This window comes from Anabrus simplex, chromosome 1, assembly GCF_040414725.1.
Source record: "Anabrus simplex isolate iqAnaSimp1 chromosome 1, ASM4041472v1, whole genome shotgun sequence".
NCBI classification, from domain to species: domain Eukaryota; kingdom Metazoa; phylum Arthropoda; class Insecta; order Orthoptera; family Tettigoniidae; genus Anabrus; species Anabrus simplex.
In genome coordinates, this window is record NC_090265.1 from 852,421,785 (window position 1) to 852,441,965 (window position 20,181).

The 20,181-nt window shown below is 40.3% G+C and overlaps 1 protein-coding gene across 1 annotated transcript in view; it reads left to right on the forward strand.

The window, feature by feature from the left end:
- Drgx (Dorsal root ganglia homeobox) overlaps positions 1 to 19,332 on the forward strand; it is a 367,971-nt gene extending 348,639 nt beyond the window's left edge. The window contains exon 9 of the mRNA XM_067147688.2: positions 15,867 to 19,332. Within this exon, the coding sequence (XP_067003789.1) occupies positions 15,867 to 16,171 (305 nt within the window). The 3' untranslated portion in view covers positions 16,172 to 19,332. The remainder of the gene's footprint in view (positions 1 to 15,866) is intronic.
- The last annotated feature ends 849 nt before the right edge of the window (positions 19,333 to 20,181 follow it).

The following is a 20,181-nucleotide window of genomic DNA, read 5'->3' on the forward strand; positions in this document are numbered from 1 at the left end:
TTCTTTCTAACACAGCTCGTCAAACTGAGACAGTTAGATTCTCCAGTATCTGACGCAGAGATCGTTCAGACGATAATCAAACAATTTCCGTCGGACGTGCAGAGAATGCTCATTACAGCGAGGGTCGATGATCCAACCCAAGTTGAGGCTATTCTAAGGGAGCTAGACGCTACATCCACTAATAATGTACCGCAGAGAGTGACCAGGCAAACGCAGGAACATAGGGCTTACCTAGCTAATGCCACCAATGAAAATGCACGAGGCAATGCGCAGGTAAACGGCCCGAATTCAGGCGCTGTATCGCGGCGAGATACGAACACGAGACGCCAGGAGGAAGAAATCCAACGTCCGTGGTTTAGAAAACCTAACTACCCAGACAGGCGACCGCGCTACCAAGACAGGCAGCCGTACCAAAGGAGGTACCTCTCACGTGACAGAAGGCGATGGGAAGAGCGAGGAAGAGATAGACCTTACTATCGCGATCCTGAAAGGAGATGGAATGAGAGAAGGAATTACCAGCGAGATAGGAACTCGGACCCAAGGTACCAAGAGGGGCGCCGATACATCAATGACCTGAGTAACAAACAGCAGCGCGATCAGTGGAAGCAGGCGATCGAATCCCAAGATATGAATCCGGACATCACAGGAGACGGAAGCCACGAATTCCAGCAGCGAGCCAGGAGAGAAACCCAGGACCGCAGACCACTAAACCCAGAAGCACCCCCACACAAGGAAACAGGTGCTAGGAAGAAGGAATATCTTCCTAATTGGAATTAAGGACTCCATCATATAGCTCGGACATAAGGGAAAAATCCCGAAATCACGGAGACGCAACCAATTCATATTAGTCACCATGGATGTATTTTCCAAATTTACAAACCTTTCTCCAATGCAAAAGGCCAATACTAGGTCAGTTTTAAGATGCATTAATAGAGAAATAATTCCGGCCATGGGAAAACCGGAGAAATTATTAACAGATCACGGAACACAGTTCACCTCCGCAGAGTTTAAAACAGGTTTAAGGCAATTAGGAATACAGCATGTTCTGAGTTCAACACGTCACCCAGAGTCGAACCCGGCAGAAAGAGTAATGAAAGTCATCGCAAAATTCAGCAGAATTTATATCCCAGAACAACATTGGCGATGGGTCGATATTCTCCCATTGATCACTGACTGCATAAATAATACTGTCCATGAAGCAACAGCGAAAATCCCGGCCACAGTGCACAATGGCTTACAACCAGCCAGGACGTGGAGCCCAGTCGTCAACTGTCCGCCTGAACCCCAATTATCTCCGGAACTATGTACACAGCAGGTACGGGAGCACTTAAGAGAGCAAGCTGACCGCAGGCTGAGGAGAGTTCGTAGAAAAAAATACCGCAAGCCATTAAGGGAAGGTGAAATGGTATTGATCCGTAGACCAGCCATCTCCGATCCTGAAAGGAAGTATTACGCAAAATTCGCACCATTGTACATCGGTCCTTACCGCATTGTCCAGGATCTGCAAAACAATGCATATAAAATAAGAAGTTTAGATGGCGAAAATGAAATGATCATGAATGCGGCAAATCTTAAAGAATACAGAATAGCACCAGGCGCAGCTCAAGTGAACCTCGTAGAAAAACCAAGGAGCTCAAACGCAGGAGAAGACGCAAGTTCCGGCACGGAAGGAGAAGATGATGAGGATGACCCATGTACCGAAGCAGAAGAAGAAGATGATGAGGATGACCCATGTACCGAAGCAGAAGAAGAAGATGACCAGGAAACCCTATCAACGAACCCAGGAGACGACAGTCATTTCGAGATTGAGACAGATCAACAGACAGAAGAGAATTGTCCGGAATGCGAACAGAACTCAGCCGAGATACTAGCAGTCATGAAACAGATTGCAGATGACCTCGAGAAAGAGAACAAACTTTTAGAGAGAGAAATCAGAGGAAAACTCAGACATAAGCAGAGGTATACTTCGTAGTTAGGAGTATACATTCGCTTATGGCTGCAAGTATGTCTAGAATATCATTGGTTGAATCGAGAAATCTTCCACTATCGCGTAAGATTTCTAACGGCGTAAGGGGGCATTGCACCCATAAGCGAATTTGCCTAATTTAATTCATAATTAAATTGAATATTTCACATGTGAGTCGGACAGAATTTAGGAAGTTTTGAGTACAAATTGTGAAAACCATAACCTACGGATGTACGAGAAAGCGCTCCCAAGGACTAGATCATTACGCCACATCCCTTCCACGGAACTATTTTCCAGGTGGTGGGAGAAATTTTTATAAAAACCCAGCGACCACAGGGTCGAACTCTCAGTTACTTCTCAGTGTGAATCAACTCTCAGTTACTTCTCAGTGTGAATCAACTCTCAGTTACTTCTCAGTGTTTTGAGTCTTACTCAATCATTCCAAGTTCGCAGTCGTTCTCAGTGTTTCTAGTTCTCAGTTATTGTCTTGAGTACTTTAGTGATACTTCAGTATTCTCAGTGAATCTACGTTTTGACAGAGTGACAGAGTGTGTCAGCATAATGCATTTTTAGTCAGTTTTATTTTGGCTGGTAAGAAAGCGATTAGACACTTGGAGGCATTTTTTTAGAAAGCCTGGTATTATTTTACTTGGGAGAATATGCATTTCAGGAAATGAACACTTTCACAGACATTTACTGTAAAGGCAGGGAGTGCAGGCAAGAATTACACTCTAAACTTAAATGAGCTCACATTACTAGTTGAGGGAAACAAGTCCATGTTTTCCAGCATAGACATAACAACATTTCTAACCAGCGGGGAGCGTTATTTGTGAGATCAGTATAAAATTTTCTCCACAACAGAAACGATATTTAGCTTGTTTCTACCATTCAATAAACTGTTTGGCAAGCGAGATGTTATGGGCAGAAACTAGTAAGACAGCCGGGAAGAGGTTTGACTTTCTTCAATGCAGACCGCAATAGCAAAAACTTGACGGAACAGTTATGCCCCAGTGGGGTTAATGTACTATAAGCTGTAAGGTAAACAAAGCTGAGGGATCGGCGACCAGGCCACCAGGTGATCTTGCAGGCAGATAGCGAGGAGACCATCCGTCTACACAACAGGCAGTGGCATTTCTTCTAAACTTTCACTGGAGTGAGAGAAATACGAGTGTTTTATGCTAAGAATAATCGTGTGTCACGGCATGGCAAGAATGTGTCAAATTTGCGTGTGTATAAATTTGGAATACCACATCAGCTTGAAGATGGAATTCTAATTTCACCATGACGGGGGCCGGTGGGTGAACCGACCTGCTTCCTCCACCATCAGGTATGAGCATCATTATAATGTAAATAATATGTAGGACCGTGGCAAAATCGATGATCAGTGTAGTTTAGAGTACTAAGTAGGGTTGTAAATAATTCACAGTTTTATAATTCTGATAATAATAATAATAATAATAATAATAATAATCATAATAATAATAATAATAATAATAATAATAATAATAATAATGTTTCGGTTGCACCTTCAGATAGGCTTATTTTGTGCGCTTTGTCTAAGTAGATGTTTGTTTGCGTGTATTTTATGGTTGATTTTCTGTAGTATGTCATTCTGACAGTTAGGCAGCTATGATTTTGATCTACGAGTGTAATGTCAGTTTATTATTATTATTTCATCATGATTTTAGATCGACGGTTTTTGAGTTATTTTTGTCTTTTGTTGGAGTTGTGATGTTATGGACACCGCCGCGATGTTTTTCAAGGTTTATTTTTCACCATTTTGCGCATTTCAGAGTGTTTTATGTTGCGGAGTCATCCTTCAGATGACCGGTTTCGATTTGTTTTTATCCCGCGTATTTTTTTGCGACGATTTTTGGGTAGACGCGAATATTTATTTCTGTAGTTGCGGTTGCGCACGTTTCAACATTTGTGTTTTGAGAGGCAATCTCGTCACTTGTTTTTTTTTGTTTATATAGTAACTATGAGCGCCATTGATGAGTCAGCTCTGTGATTTTGTGATGTGTTAACAGTGAATGATCGAGAGATTCGAGCTAGATGATGAATATCCCTGATGATCTACGTTGATGATGGAAATATGATATTTGAACCATGTCTTGAATTTACATAAGAAGTCGTAATGTGCACGACAGATAATTTTTGCCCGCCGGATACGAGCGAGGCTGTACTGTGAGAATATGAATAATAATGACGTCGCGAATAAATGAATAAATAAGAATTGTGGAATGAAGAATTTAACCACGTGCGTTAAATGTGTTACGACATGGGTTATGATACTACAGGCAGGAGCCTGTATTTGTTTAAATAATTCCAGGGAGAATAGATGCTCGACAAATAATGCTAGCCAGAGTACAAGGTGGACAGAGAGACGAATCAATGTGTTTTGAATATTTATGTAGAATCACGGATTGACGTGAAATAACAGTAATTTTTCCATCAAGGTTAAATAATTTTATGTCCAGACATTTGTCGTCTGAAATTTGGGATTGCCGTCAAATTCGCAATATTTTGCTATTCGCAGCGGGGTATATTTTTTCTGGTAACTCCGTGTTTGTTTTTGCGCATTTCTATCCTTATTTAATTTTCCAATAGGCCGCGATGGTGGGATCCAGTTGTTTATTTGTTTTCCTTTCTGATTGTATCTTGCCGTATATTTGTAGGACGCAAGCGTATGTGAATTATTTATTTTATTGTTGTAAATAGATCAGTGCAGCTAGGCTAGTTTGTTTTGATTTCTGTGTTCACTTCGGAGCAGTGTTTCTCCGTTAATTAAAGTAATGATGTAAATACCATTTCAGAGGTTAGGTTTATTGGGTCATCGATTAGGTCACCGTCGAAATAGTGGTGGTATGCTCATACCAGGCACCTTAAGTAATTACCAAACTTTCTTTTAAAATCCACTACATTTTTATTTTGGAATGAAGCGATCTTTAAATGAACCAATTGTATAAAACTGCCGCAATAAATGGTAAATAAGATGGTATCTGCCTCCATCTAGTGGTGATACCACAAATATTGAATTAATGATGAAATGCAGTTAGCGGCAAAGTCAATAGAAATTTTAATGTACAAGGATCGCTATCATTCGATAATGTTAACATCAGGCACTTGGCCTGAATTTCTGCTTATATTTTAGGAAGTCCAGTCTATCACAGACACGTAAATGAAGAGTAAAATTTTAAATGAGTGGTTGGATACACTCAGAGTGATGTGTCAATATTTGATTTTGTTTAACCAGGAGGTATTTGAATAAGACGATGGTCATGTAGGAAATGAAGTGATGTTCATGGTTGTTTTGTTCTGTTTTCTAAGAACTATTTCCTTAAGTGATACACTTGCTTAATGCAGTCCAAGATTATGTAAATTTGGGTATCTTTCCCAAATGAGCCATGTGATAAACATTTTAATAACTCTTATAAGTCAGTGGATTGATCGACGAAACAGAATTTAATTTACTTTGTTGTGAGTCAACTATGTTAAAGTTATTAATTTGAATATTTGAGAGACAGTTTCTCTGTTATGTAATTTTGTATTTCAAGTAGGTGGTTTTTCTGACCAGAGTTTAACGGAGTCATTTTATTCAACTTGAAGCCAGTGTCAAGATAGTCTGGAATATTTAATTAAGGTGTTTGACCTTCAGTCAGTTTATTCAGGCAGTTATGATTATTTTGGAAGGCAGACCTTCAATCTTTAATATTTTATTAGTCATTTATTTTCATTTAGTTTACACTTTTCACTAGTTCAATTTACGTTCAGCATTTTATTTGAATAAATTAGTCTTTTATTTTAAACTTTAATTCAGTCTTGGGTACCGTCATTTTAGTTAGTTTACCCCCTTCTTTTCATTCCCTCACTCCTCAATCAGCGGGTGGCCTCACCGGGGATGTCGAACGGGCACGACTGAGAATGAAGAGTCTACATGCAGCGGTGAGTATGTGTTATATGTCATTTATTACAGGAGCAGCCGGCGCATAGAAGAGAGAAGAGATCACCGCATTTGGTGCCTTAGAAGGGCACAATAGGACCTCCGGAAAAGATGGCATCATTGCGGAACTTCTGAAAAATCTTTGACCTAACTCCCTCAAGGAACTCACTCAAATCATTACATATATCTGACAATCGGAAGAATTACCTCAGGACTGGAAGTGCGCCCTCATCCACCCATTACACAAAAAGGGAGATAAGACTGACGTGAACATTTACAGGGGCATTTCTCTTCTCCAAGTGACATACAAAATTCTTTCAGCTTGCCTTTTGAAGAGAACGCAAGAACAACTAGATAAAAGTATTGGTGAATATCAAGCAGGCTTCCGCCCTGGTCGCTCGTGTGCAGAACAAATATTCAACTTGAAGGCAACACTTAAATACAAAGCAATGAGGAACAAACCGGTCATCTGCATTTTTGTTTACTTCAGGAAAGCGTACGACTCGGTTGATCGACAGTCTCTCTTCGTTATTCTTGAGGAACTGGGGCTTTATTCCAAGACCCTCAACCTCATCAAGGCAGCACTCACTGACACTATCTCCAAAGTTAAATTCATGGGGGAGATCTCTGAACCATTCCCGATTTAAACTGGTGTCCGACAAGGTGACAGCTTATCTCCGCTTCTTTTCAACCTCGTCCTAGACAAAGTCATCCGCGAGTGGGAGAAGGCATTGAAAGACATGGGATACTGGCGCCCCATACGACTAGAACGACCCAAAGACGGTATTGAGGTATCATGACTCGCTTTTGCAGATGACCTTGCCATACTGACAGATGATGTAGTCACAGCCGTTAAACAAATTGAAACCCTTAGTGAATGTGCTGGAAAGTTTGGCCTACAAATTTCCTTTGAAAAGACCAAGTTCTTCTGCTCAAAACTTGACATCCAAAATTTGAATACGACATATGGGCAAATCAACCGAGTACCACACTTTAAGTACTTGTGAGAAATACTTGAACCAACGGGAGGCGAGAAGACTGCCCAGAAAATTCACCTAAAAAAATTCGGAAAGCCTACGGTAGGGTTCACAACATATACAATAAAAAATACTTGTCCCGCCATGCAAAGATCAGACGCTATAATACAGTAATCAAGCCCGAATTCTTATATGCCAGTGAGACCCTTACACTAAATGGGAAAGGTGACCTAGAAAACATTTTAAAAGAAGAAAGAAGAATCCTGAGGAAAATTCTCGGCCCCCGAAAAACAGAAGATGGATATAGACTGACGTCACGCAAAGTGACAGAAGAGCTTTCCAACATTGCAGCAGACATCCGCAAAAGACGTCTGAAATTTTATGGGCACGTTCGCAGACTGCCGGTAAGTAGACTGACACTCAAGATTCTCACCTACATAGAACATCCAAAAAATATTCCATGGGTACTGGAAGTGAAGAAGAATCTGGAAAAAGCCCACATGAACTCAACTGATACCGTGGACAGAACCCTCTACAGGAAAGAATTTAATGGATGGAAAGAGCAACCAGAGAACGAAGTGAAAAAGAAGACTGGAGCAAAGTGGACAGAAGAACGAAAAAGGATCCACGGAGAAAGGATGAGAGCCGTTTGGCAACTCAGAAAACAGAATCGTTAGAGCTTTGCGTGATCCATTGGGTCCATACGCACATAATAATAATAATAATAATAATAATAATAATAATAATAATAATAATAATAATAATAATAATAATAGGAAAATGTTGAGACCCCAAAATAAAATAAAAAGATATTTGGATGAAGAGAAAAAACGAAGACCCCTACCGAATGTAGGAGTATCTGGGGTTAGCTCAGCTAATGGTTTGAGACGTAATATAAGATTCAAATAGGCAGAAGTCAGATGTATTATAAATTGATGCCATGTTCTAGAATAGTGAGGAAGTAACCAAGAAGAAGAAGAACTAATAAGCAGAGTTCGGGAAGTGTGTGGAAACCCAAAGGATTCAAAATTAAGATATGAAAATAATCGGAAATAAGATCAATAACAATTATATTTTAGTCCGCCTCTGTGGTGTAGTGGTTAGCGTGATTAGCTGCCACCCCCGGAGGTCCGGGTTCGATTCCCGGCTCTGCCACGAAAATTTGAAAAGTGGTACGAGGGCTGGAACGGGGTCCACTCAGCCTCGGGAGGTCAACTGAGTAGAGGTGGGTTCGATTCCCATCTCAGCCATCCTCGAAGTGGTTTTCCGTGGTTACCCACTTCTTCTCCAGGCGAATGCCGGGATGGTACCTAACTTAAGGCCACGGCCGCTTCCTTCCCTCTTCCTTGTCTATCCCTTCCAATCTTCCCATCCCTCCACAAGACCCCTGTTCAGCATAGCAGGTGAGGCCGCCTGGGCGAGGTACTGGTCATTCTCCCCAGTCGTATCCCCGACCAAGTGTCTGAAGCTCCAGGACACTGCCCTTGAGGCGGTAGAGGTGGGATCCCTCGCTGAGTCCGAGGGAAAAAAGCCGAACCTGGAGGGTAAACAGATGATGATGATGATGAACAATTATATTTTAAACAAACAAATTACAAACAACAAGCAAGGGGACCGATAAACTAGCATAGCATTAACAACCTCAATTAAGTCTTGAGAAAGGTATGAAACATCAGTAACTTGAACTGGCAACAAAACTTTGATTACAATAAACACATTTCAGATAAAATCAGATAACCCCCCTCCCCCCATGGCACTACAGCCCTTGAAGGGCCTTGGCCTACCAAGCGACCGCTGCTCAGCCCGAAGGCCTGCTGATTGCGAGGTGTCGCGCGGTCAGCCGTTATTCTTCGCTTTCTATACCGGGGCCGCTATCTCACCGTCAGATAGCTCCTCAATTGTAATCACGTAGGCTGAGTGGACCTCGAACCAGCCCTCAGATCCAGGTAAAAATCCGTGACCTGGCCGGGAAACGAACCCGGGGCTTCCGGGTAAGAGGCAGGCACGCTACCCCTACACTACGGGGCCGGCGATAAAATTCGATACTCGAGTACAATTACACGATTTCAAGCATCTAAAAAGTGGAAGTAGGAGTTTTCTAAATATTCTGCCTTTTTACTTTGCTTGGCGAGGTTCCGTTTCTCATCCTTGCATGTGATCCCCCTTTCCTTCCCCAGTAGAATATTCAGAAAACTATCACCACATAATGAAAGAGTCTGTAACGCACTGACGGAGAATATTGCACTTAACGTTCCAACAGTCAGACATCGTGACGCTTCAATTCCATAACTAGTTATATGCAATAATCAAGCATAGCACTCCCACCAAACGCACAAAGTTAAGAGAATATTTGAAGACTTGAATAGAGGCGAGAAGCGCCAGATCCTGAAGCGTCATGAGAAACCAAGTCCCAACAAATAATAAACTGCCTTTGCTTACAAAGTGTCTCCAGATAAAAAGTCGTGACCAGCACGAGGCACGGCATGATGTTGAGCCCTCCACACATACCACAGTCAAGACTGGACTGAGGAAAGAACGGAAAATCTCAGTGTATACAGGGCATGTGGAAGGTTCTGGAGACATACGAAAATATTCGAAAAAGTAGGCGGAAGATGACGCAGTGAGCGAAGAGGCAGAGGCATTCGGCGTTCAGTAGTATGACAGGCAACGATGCGAGGTGTTGGTAGTATGGTGGCGACGCAGAAATCGACAATAAAGGTAAATGAAGTAGCATGTAGACGTTTGGGGGAATGTTACACGCAATATTCAGAGAATTACAGACACAATAAAATAAAAGACGAAGGCTAGAATTTTACGATCACGTTTAACAGATTGAACAGTGAGAGGGTAACTAAGGAGATTTTCGATTACATCGCCAAATTTAAGCACACCACCGCTTGGCTGAAGGAGATATGATGGGATCTATAAAGACTGAAGATCATAGCTGACATCCTAACTAAAAGTATGGACTTCCGGCGACAGATCACTCCTGAGGATTTTTCGCTTTCGCAAATTTGACTTCAACCCCGAAGATCGTAAATCAGAAGAACAGCGGCAGGAGATCAGTTAACGTATGAAGAAGTTCTGGGAAGACCAAAGGGTCTATAATTGGCCAAATTCATCAGTAGAAACTATTATTATTATTATTATTATTATTATTATTATTATTATTATTATTATTATTATTATTATTATTATCCGCCTCTGTGGTGTAGTGGTTAGTGTGATTAGCTGCCACACCCGGAGGCCCGGGTTCGATTCCCGGCTCTGCCACGAAATTTGAAAAGTGGTGCGAGGGCTGGAACTGGGTGCACTCAGCCTCTGGAGGTCAACTGAATAAAAAGGGGTTCGATTCCCACCTCAGCCAACCTCGACGTGGTTTTCCGTGGTTTCTCACTTCTCATCCAGGCAAATGCCAGGATGGTACCTAACTTAAGGCCACGGTCGCTTCCTTCCCTCTTCCTTATCTATCCCCCCGATCTTCCCATCCCCCACAAAGTCCATGCTCGGCATAACAGGTGAGGCCACCTGGGCGAGATACTGGTCCTTCTTCCCATTTTAAATGAAATTGCGTACGGATTTTAGTGCCGGGAGTGTCCGAGGACAAGTTCGGCTCGCCAGATGCAGGTCTTTTGATTTGACTCCCGTAGGTGACCTGTGCGTCGTGATGAGGACGAAATGATGATGAAGACGACACAGACACCCAGCCCCAGTGTCAGCGGAATTAACCAATTATGGTTAAAATTCCATACCCTGCCGGGAATCGAAACCAGGACCCCTGTGACCAAAGGCCAGCACGATAACCATTTAGCTATGGAGCCGGACCTCTTTCCCAGTTGTATCCCAATGACCCAAAGTCTCACGCTCCTGAACACTGCTCTTGATGAGTCCCAGGGAAAAATCAACCCTGGAGGATAAACGGATTAAGAAAGAAAGAAAGAAAGAAAGAAAGAAAGAAAGAAAGAAAGAAAGAAAGAAAGAAAGAAAGAATTATTTCGGGTGATGGTTATTGTTTTGAAAGGAATTAAAACTGGGCAATCATACTCTCTTAACCACAATCGGAAGGAAAATGGAAGAGGTCTGATACTTCGAAGAATGAAGGTACTGGAAAAGGGAAGGACCACGAAGGGGAACACAATGAAAGACTTCTTAGGCCTTGTAAAGGGCAAGAGTTGACCACGGGAGTTGGAACAGGAAAGATAAAAGCAAGGAGCCTGACACATGTAAGTGGAAGCAATGTCAGATTTAGCTAAGGTAGCCGTGTTTGCCAACCCATGCTCCCCAAGTACAAAGTCCTTTGTCATCCAGTTACTCGCCTCTCACGACAGGCAGAGGAAATCGTGGGTGTATTGTACCCGCTGGACAGGAGGGGGGAGGGGGTATTCATTACCTGTAAAAAGTGACAGTTTAGACTGAGAGGGGCTACGTATGTTAATTATACTGGGCAGTGAAGTATGGGGCCCTTCTCACGGTGTAGGTGTAGCGTGCCTGCCTCTTAGCCGGAGGGCCTATGTTCGATTCCCGGCCAGGTTATGGATTTTTACCTGATTCCGAGGGTCGATTCGAGTCCACTCAGCGTTCGTGATTACAATTATGGAACTATCTGACGGTGAGATAGCGGCCCAGGTCTAGAAAGTCAAGAACAACGGCCGAGAAGACTCGCAGTGCTGACCACACGACACGTCGTAAACTGCAGGCCTTCGGAATGAGCAGCGGTCGCTTGGTAGGCCATAGCATTTCAGGGCTGTTACGCCATGGGGTTTCTGGTTTTTAGTGAAGTGTGCTCCACCACGTGATCATCACGTGACATGGCTGTGCTCCCTCTTGTAAGAGCTCTGTCTGTACCCAGAGTGTTCGCAGGTGCGAATATAGGAGGCGGCAATCGATTGTGGCCGTCTCCTCTCCGCACAGTTTACTGACAACAAATGGGTTATGAGGACGTAACGCATTTAAGCATGCATCTCATTATAGTTCCAACTTTATCTTTTATGGCATGAGCCTGATTATCCACGTATCAACTTCCATTCTTATTTAGGCTTTATTTATTTATTTATTTATTTATTTATTTATTTATTTATTTATTTATTTATTTATTTATTTATTTATTTATTTATTACTGACTTACATTTTTGGCCAAGTTAGGGCTCACGGCCCTCTCTTACATTTAACCACTTGCAATAATAACATCAATTTTTTTTAACAAAAATGAAAACAAGGCATAATAGTTCTACAAAAACTAAATACTAGGGACAGATACGCCATGCATTTGATACAAGATAGATACAATTAAAAATAAATGATTAATACTGTACATATAATGGTACCTAAATACCTGCATCAAACGCTAAAAATGAAATGAATATATAATAATATTCCTATAATTGATAGGAGGAAATGCAAACTACTATACTTGTGTGCTTTACATACAAATTACCAAAGAGCATGAGAAGTGTATAAATAATTAACATAAGGTTACGAATTGAAGACCTCCACGGAATAAGGATATAACGAACACATTTTTGAAAAAAGAGATTTCAGTGGACAGAGGGTTTATTATCACGCCTTTATGCTGTGGTGTCATCTTACGTCTTACATTTGAACTTCAAGCTGGTTTACAGTCAGCAGAACTTTGTCATCCATGGCGTAAGAATGGAACATCAGTCAAGATGGTGGACTGTGCTTGTGTTGGTTCATCATCAAGTGTAATTAATCGATGATTTAAATACGAGCCATAGACGAAATGACATCTATATTTTGAAATATTTTCATGACTTATTTTGTTATTGTTGTTATTTTATTATTACAATAATATTATTTGCTATCATTTTTGTTCCAAGTGCATGTGTTAGAGCATAGTGGAAGTGGGTGGTTAGGAAAGGTAAACCTTCCCCAGTGCATGTATACCACCACTAAAATGATCAGTGAAATCTTACCAAAAAACGAATAAAACGCATCCACTAGTGAAGGTGTACCATTACTGGCCCCGGTTAGTGGATGCATACAGTAGCAGATTATTAATGGTGGGTGTTTAATTTGGTCGTGAATTTTTACCGGATATGAATATGATTCAAGCAATAGACTGATATATTTGCTCTCTAATATGACCTCCTATTAGCGTCCTGCAATGGTACCAGCATGACTGTAATTGTCGTCATTTGGTTATTGTTACGTTATACAGCATCTATGGTTGAATCAGTGAAGTTCTACGAATATTTAATGGAATAACGAAATTATTACAACCTTCTTCTGAAGAAGGGAAGATTAAATGCTATGTTTATGTTTATGAAGAATTGTATGATATTCTGCATGATGCTCATGTAACGACTGGTCACGGTGAACGCGATCCAATGATAAAATGCTTAGTCAAAGTACCATAATGTAACATACAAAAATATGACTTATGTTTTCAAATTGCAGCTCATAAAATGCAACTTTTGAAATATGACTATGTTTTGTTAATGCAGCACCATGGTACACTATCCCTAGTGAATGTGTATTGTTTGGCAAAACTGGTATCAATAATCCACTTTCACTAAATGGGTCAGTGAAGGTGCACCATCACCAGTGAGGGTGTACCTTCACTGAAACTTCCACTTCCGCTATAACACGTGTACAGGATTTCTCTCCTGTTATATACAAACGTAAGAAATACTTGCAGATTATTTTCCATTGCATCACTTCCAATTCATGCATTATTAAAACCTCACGTTCTAACAATGCAATATTGTTTTTAATATATGAACTCATTTGTACACTTGCATATGCAATTAGTTCAAGTAGTGTATACCATGAAATAAACGACAAAAAGAATTATATTTTCTCCTGAAAAATTACTCTTTTGTTGGTTACGTCCTTATTCCGGAGAGGTCTTCAATTAGTAAGGCAATAAGAGCGGTAATACTAATAAGACTAACAAGAAATGATAATAATACTAATCAAAAAATAATAATAATGACAACAGAGAAAGTTAAATTTTTAGGAGAAATTGCAGAGCCATTCGAAATTACAACAGGGGTCAGACAAGGCGATGGATTATCACCACGACTATTCAATCTAGTTCTGGAAAAAATGGTTCGAGAATCGAAAAAATGAAACTAAAGGGATCAATATTGGTAGTCTTCTCAGAAACAAAATTCACCTTGATTGCCTCGCCTTTGCAGATGACTTGGCAATCCTCGCCAACAACAAACAAGAACCACTCCAGTCCGTACAAAATAATTCATGAAATAGCGGCACGAACAGATCTGCAAATTTCATATGCAAAGACAAAGCATATGAAGGTACAAAATCAGGATTTAACAACCATTCTCTAATCACTAGGTATGGGAAAATATCCCAACTAAATGCATTCAAATACCTAGGCGAAATTATGCAACTAAACGGGATAAATCAGTAAGCAAACAAAGAAAGAATTACAAAATTACCAAAAGCATACAAAATTGTCTGGAGCAGATACAACAAAAATTCTATATTCCAAAACGCAAAATTACGACACTAACACATTTCTTAAACCAGAAGCCCTTTACACATGAGAAACTCTGACAATTATAATTGTTGGCAGATCACCAATTGAAAACATGGAAAAACAAGAGAAGAAAATTATCAGGAAAATCCTAGGACCTAAATGCGAAAATGGTATTTGGATGAAAAGGAAATCACAGGAAATCTATCAAGTAACAGAAAAAATCACAGCCACCATTAGAAAAAAAGATTAAAATTCTATGGTCACCTGATCAAGATGGATAACAATAGGCTAAGAAAGAAAATACTAAATCTCGCAGTATCTCTAAGAAATTACAACAGCTAGCTTTCAGAAATAAACAAAGATTTTCAGGAAATTGGTATAAATGAAGAAATCTTGTAAGACAGACAAAGATCAGAAATCTCAAAAACAAACAAATTTGCTGATCAACGGATGCTGATGCTGATGGACGGAAGAACACAAAAAGGCAAGAAACGTTGTGCTAAGTATGTTCACACGCGCTCCTTAGTTGGGCATAACGAATAAAATAATAATAATGACAGAAGTGCATAACAGATAAAAGAAAATCCATTCACACAATTCAGTTATATGTGTCCAGGAAAAACCTTCGGCAGGCAGATTTGAATTTACAAGAGGATGTTGATGGATGACTTTAAAATTAATGATCAAGTGTAATACAACAATTAATTCAATAGGTTAAAACGTGATTTCATACGGACTTGGTGAGCGAGCTTTCACAGTTGACAACTCTCGGCAAGACGTGTATATACGAGTAGGTGTTTAACATTCGCTAAAAACATTCAAGTAATCGCTAAACCTTATACTTCTCGTATCATTATACTGTATTTAATAAATGTTTGTTGAAATAATGTGCGTTAAAATATATCAAAATAATAAAATAATGTATATAGAAATAAAGAAAATGTAAACGTGTGATGGAACAAAAAATAAGAGAAATGACTAAATAAAAATACTTTCTTTTAGACGTTTTTACGCCCTTAAAATTCTCGACAGTGTCAGAATCTGCCTCCGAGGACTTTTTACTGATTTTATTATATACGGTTTTTTGGAATTTTCTTCAATACTTTTCCAGAATTCTATTTTTAAATAATTTGGACCTTCAGATACATTTTAAGCCCATGCAAACTATACCGTAGTTCACCGCTTTGGAAGAAAGTTTCTCATTGTCTATGACGTGTGTTACTGCGTTTCTGTGTTTGTATCCCTCTGTCTGTGTTGAATGTTACGGCGTTTCCAGGGCCATGCTTGAATCTCATTGTTCCTGGGGCTATACTTGTATCCCACAGCCTGTCTTGTGTGGTGCGGAATTCCTGGGGCCATGTTTGTATCTCACAGCCTGTGTTGTGTGCTGCAGCGTTCCTGGAGATATGCTTGTATCTCACAGCCAGTGTTGCCTGTTTTATGCTTGTATCTCACCCTGTACTCTATGTTCTCGGGGCTAAGCTTGTATCTCACTGTCTGTGTTGTGTGTTGTAGCGTTCCCAGGACTATGTTCGTGCTGTCCGATGAAACCAGTACCCGGTCTGCTACCCATGGATCACTCCAGCAGCGACCACCGCTCCTCCAGCGTTGCCGAACTGCGGCGCAAAGCCCAGGAACATTCCGCAGCGCTGCTGCAAAGTCTTCAGCACGTGGCTAGCTTTCAGCAGCAAGTGGGGTTACCCATGGGGTTCAACCTACCCCCTCTCTCCACCCTGCAGGCCTTAGCTGGGGGTCGCAAGTCCGCCACGCCCCCAGAGAGTGGCAGCGTCTCTCCAGGCCGAGACTCGCAACAGTCTTAGGCTCGAACTAATGTTTCCTCGCAATCTGTACAGTTCACTAACTGGAACACTAACTATGGACATCCTTCAGCATTCCTCCTTGGGAGTTTATAGAGAAGCAGAACTTCAGAGCCTTCTTCAATTAACCTGCTGTATGTGAAACAAACATTACCGTATGCTTCGAAAGAACAAGTTACATACGTATATGGATTTATTGGACTTCAACGGGACAGTGCAAAGAAACAATACGCCACCTATGAACGGTTTACTGAGAAACCAAAATATGATGAAAAATTCATCTATTACAGTTTTATTTTCATTGAAGGCTGCAAACAAAGTATTCCTAATTAGGAGCACATCATCGTCTAAGCTTTTCTTCAAGAAATGATGACTAGAAATTTCAAAGTGTTGTATTTTGAACTGGATTTTTCTCTGGTGCTTTATTCAAGATTATTATTATTTAACGTAACTAATACGAAGATAATAGGGCATATGCCCTCTTCTTTTTTTAATACGCCTTTCTCTGGCAGTCATTACATTATTTTGTAGCGTGCAATACTCACTTCCCGCTATTTCAACAAAACTCCAATGGAACTGAAGCTCTTTGTCTACATCATTCTTATTTAAATCGAAGGGTTAGTAAAACATACGACAGAAATATCAATGTAGTCATCAACTACGTGAATATGATATAATTGAAGCATTGCTTAATATTCGCTTCTGGTAGTGTAAAGGTGTAAAGGTCAAAGTTCTTCCTTCGTTAGAGGGTTTGAGATTTGATTCTGTGGCATTATGGTCAGTGTTCTGGTCTTCAAACCGTAGTTTTTATTTCAGGATGAGTCGTGATTTATAAGTACTTGAAGATTCAATGAGAATGGCAAAAATTGTACAAATAGTCTTGCTCTTACCATGATTTTGTCCAATAGCCATGGTTTATCAATTTCGAACACAACTAGCTTAACATTGTTATTTCTAGTATTGCTTTACTAACTCCACGGCTTCATAGTCTTGTGCATTAACATATTAACAGATACAGAGAGCACACCTTGGACAACGAAGGTGTCAACATCAAGCGTTTATTCCCGTTAGCCTATTTGAGGACAGTAATAATGTATGATCATTATTTAACAGGCTGCCTTGCCGAGGTGGTGCTCGGTTCACGCGGGGGAACGTGGGGGCGATTCCCCGTCAGGAAGTCCAAATATTCAGAAACGAGATTTCAACTTCTGGAGAAGCGCATATCCCTGAGGTGTACCAACAATTAGCACGCGGTTAATTCCTGGGGCCGTATGAAGCCAGTCATGCAGGATAAGCCAAAAGCCAGGGTCGGATATTCTTTTGAAAAAGGAAAACATAGTCAAGAATTCAAAACCTGTAGTGAACTTAAAAATATATATTAAAGAGTGAAAAATGACAATAAGCATTGAACATCTAATGTCCAGAGTCCGGATATTTTTTCACTGATAGGGTAGAATGCAAACTTACTTAAGTGAGGAACAAGTATACACTACCCTGTACAACGGTTATGCTATGAGATTTGCATAGATATTAGGAGTACACCTATAGATCTCCTAGAATTTATGTTATTCTTCCTACATTATGGAAGAACGGGTTGCACGACACTTCCTACTAACCAAATTAGTATGCATTCTAACCTATTACTGCCTAAAAATCCGATGTCTACTAATTTCATTTCACCTCTCAACCCCACTTTTCGGAATGTTGGCCATCACCATCATGTATGTCTACTAATCCTCACTACCATTTCGGGAGCTTTCACCTGAGGGAATGAGTAATAGGCTATATTATTCAGATCCTTACCGGAATTTACAGGAATTCCATTAGCCTTTTACTTTACTAAGGAACACAACCAATAGTCGAATTCTTTAAAGCTCATTTGAGAGCTTCACCTCGTAAAATCCACACGGGAAATAGAATTTGGACTGACTATCTTGTATTGGAAAATAAAACAGTCGAATTCTAGGAGAGGGCTAAACATTCCTCTCAACTTGCGACTGATGTTCATGTCCACGCCACTTGTGAAAAATACATAAAAGTATCCGAACTTGACACTTGGCCCACTCTGTAGAGCTATTCACTCTATCCCGCTTAGTATCGAGGTTAAGAGTGTGGCAGTCTTTACCTTAGGAACTTCTGCGCAAGCCGTCAGCGAGCTTCGAGATCATTCCGACCAAATTCTCCATAGATTAAAATCAAGCCTATATATTCGTGTACAGGACGAGGAGGAAGGGACTGGAATGATTTATCAATGGAAATGTTCGATAAATTTCCACGTTCGTTGAAAATATTTAAGAAAATTCTAGGTAAACAATTTATAAGGAATCTGCTACCTGAGCGACAGCCCTAAATACAGATGATTTATGATTGGTTTATTAATTGATTGATTGATTGATTAATTGATTCCTCCGAGGACTATCATAGTCATTTTGTGTTGTGAAAGATATGGGAATCAATATTCAAGGTTGACACCTCACTAGCGGTCAATGTGCTCTCTAGTGTACTAAAACTGTACTTCACTGCGTAGAAGCCATTCTCTTTATCATACTAGTAAAAAATACTTAGCCTATCCTATGATTACAGCAAGGCCTTTACCTTTGATTGTGTCGAAAATCAGGAAGAATCCAGAGTCGTGCTGCACCAAGAGGGTCTGCTGTTGAGGAGATGTCGACATGCCATTAGATAGTGATGTAGGCCACATCCCTCAAAGAACTCCTTCAATCTATTAAATAAAACAATAGATAATAGTACTGCAAAGGGACACGCATATTTTCCGCAAATGGGCTTTTTAAATTGTGATTACTGAGAGAAAATAGGTCTTGATTTTCCAAGAAAAACTTCCTAGAATCTGTGAGCAAGAGGAAAGACTCGCCGGCTTCCTAGTGTCGTGTAACTATCTAGCAATTTGTTAAATGTGTGTTATCGTGTGCATAGAGTTTAGAGTTTTCTTCAAGTACGGGTTCTGTCAAGTCTCAGTTTAAACAGCATCTTACCGCCTTCACATCATATTTACTCCACATTGCAAGTACCTCAGGATCAGTCGGGCAATTTATCTCTCTCTTGTCCTCACAACATTGTAGATCTGTGTTAACTATTGTATGTGTTTTGTTGATTTATAAACAGTGTACATGTAAAGCACAGCACTGAGACATCCAATAAAGGAAATAAACAATCAAACCAGTGTTCTTTTATTTACCATAATTACTCCTACATTGTCTGCATCCAAAGTATTCTACAAGGTACGTCAAAACCCAACGGCAAAGCTTCAACATAGAGAGAAGAAAAAATTAACAATATGGGACGGAAATGCATAATAACGGTGATATCCGACTTTTAACGCAATCCGACACTCCCAACATTGTTACACTGGATATGTTTGTAATGCCAGCCGAAACACATTTTCCACGCATCAGATGAAATGCACAAAGTAGCCTCCTCCTGTCTGCATACAGGTCTCTTGTCGTATTCCCAATGAATTCCGAAAATGCGAGCTGCAGTGCTGACACAATGCCCAAAGTAAGAATAGGTTAGTAACTATTACTTAAATTTCCGCCGAATTTCTTGTCTGCCTATTTTATACCAGGTGGCCTTCCAGCCCCGTAATTTCTACTTACAAGTGTCACGCACGCACTAATGATGAATGGGATGCCTAATCGCTGGTTTTCAAAAGGAGCGCTATAACGTTCTATATTTCGAATGTGAAACAAATGGCAGTACACGTTCTGTAACGGGGTGCATTTGTAAATATGCCGAAGATGCAGCAAATAACTCATTATTTTATACAGACATTCAATATTACCAGAGATCTCTTAATTAATTAACCATTAGATCTTAATTTCAACTCTGTTCGGCAAAATATGCATAAAGAATGCAGGCGGCTATTTGGAAGCTCCTGCGCTTAATGTCTGTGAGCTTCGAATGCATTCCGACCAGATTCTCCATAGATTAAAATGATGTCTGTGTATTCGTCGCTGCTGAACACACCAGCCATTGTTGATATGCTAACAGCAACT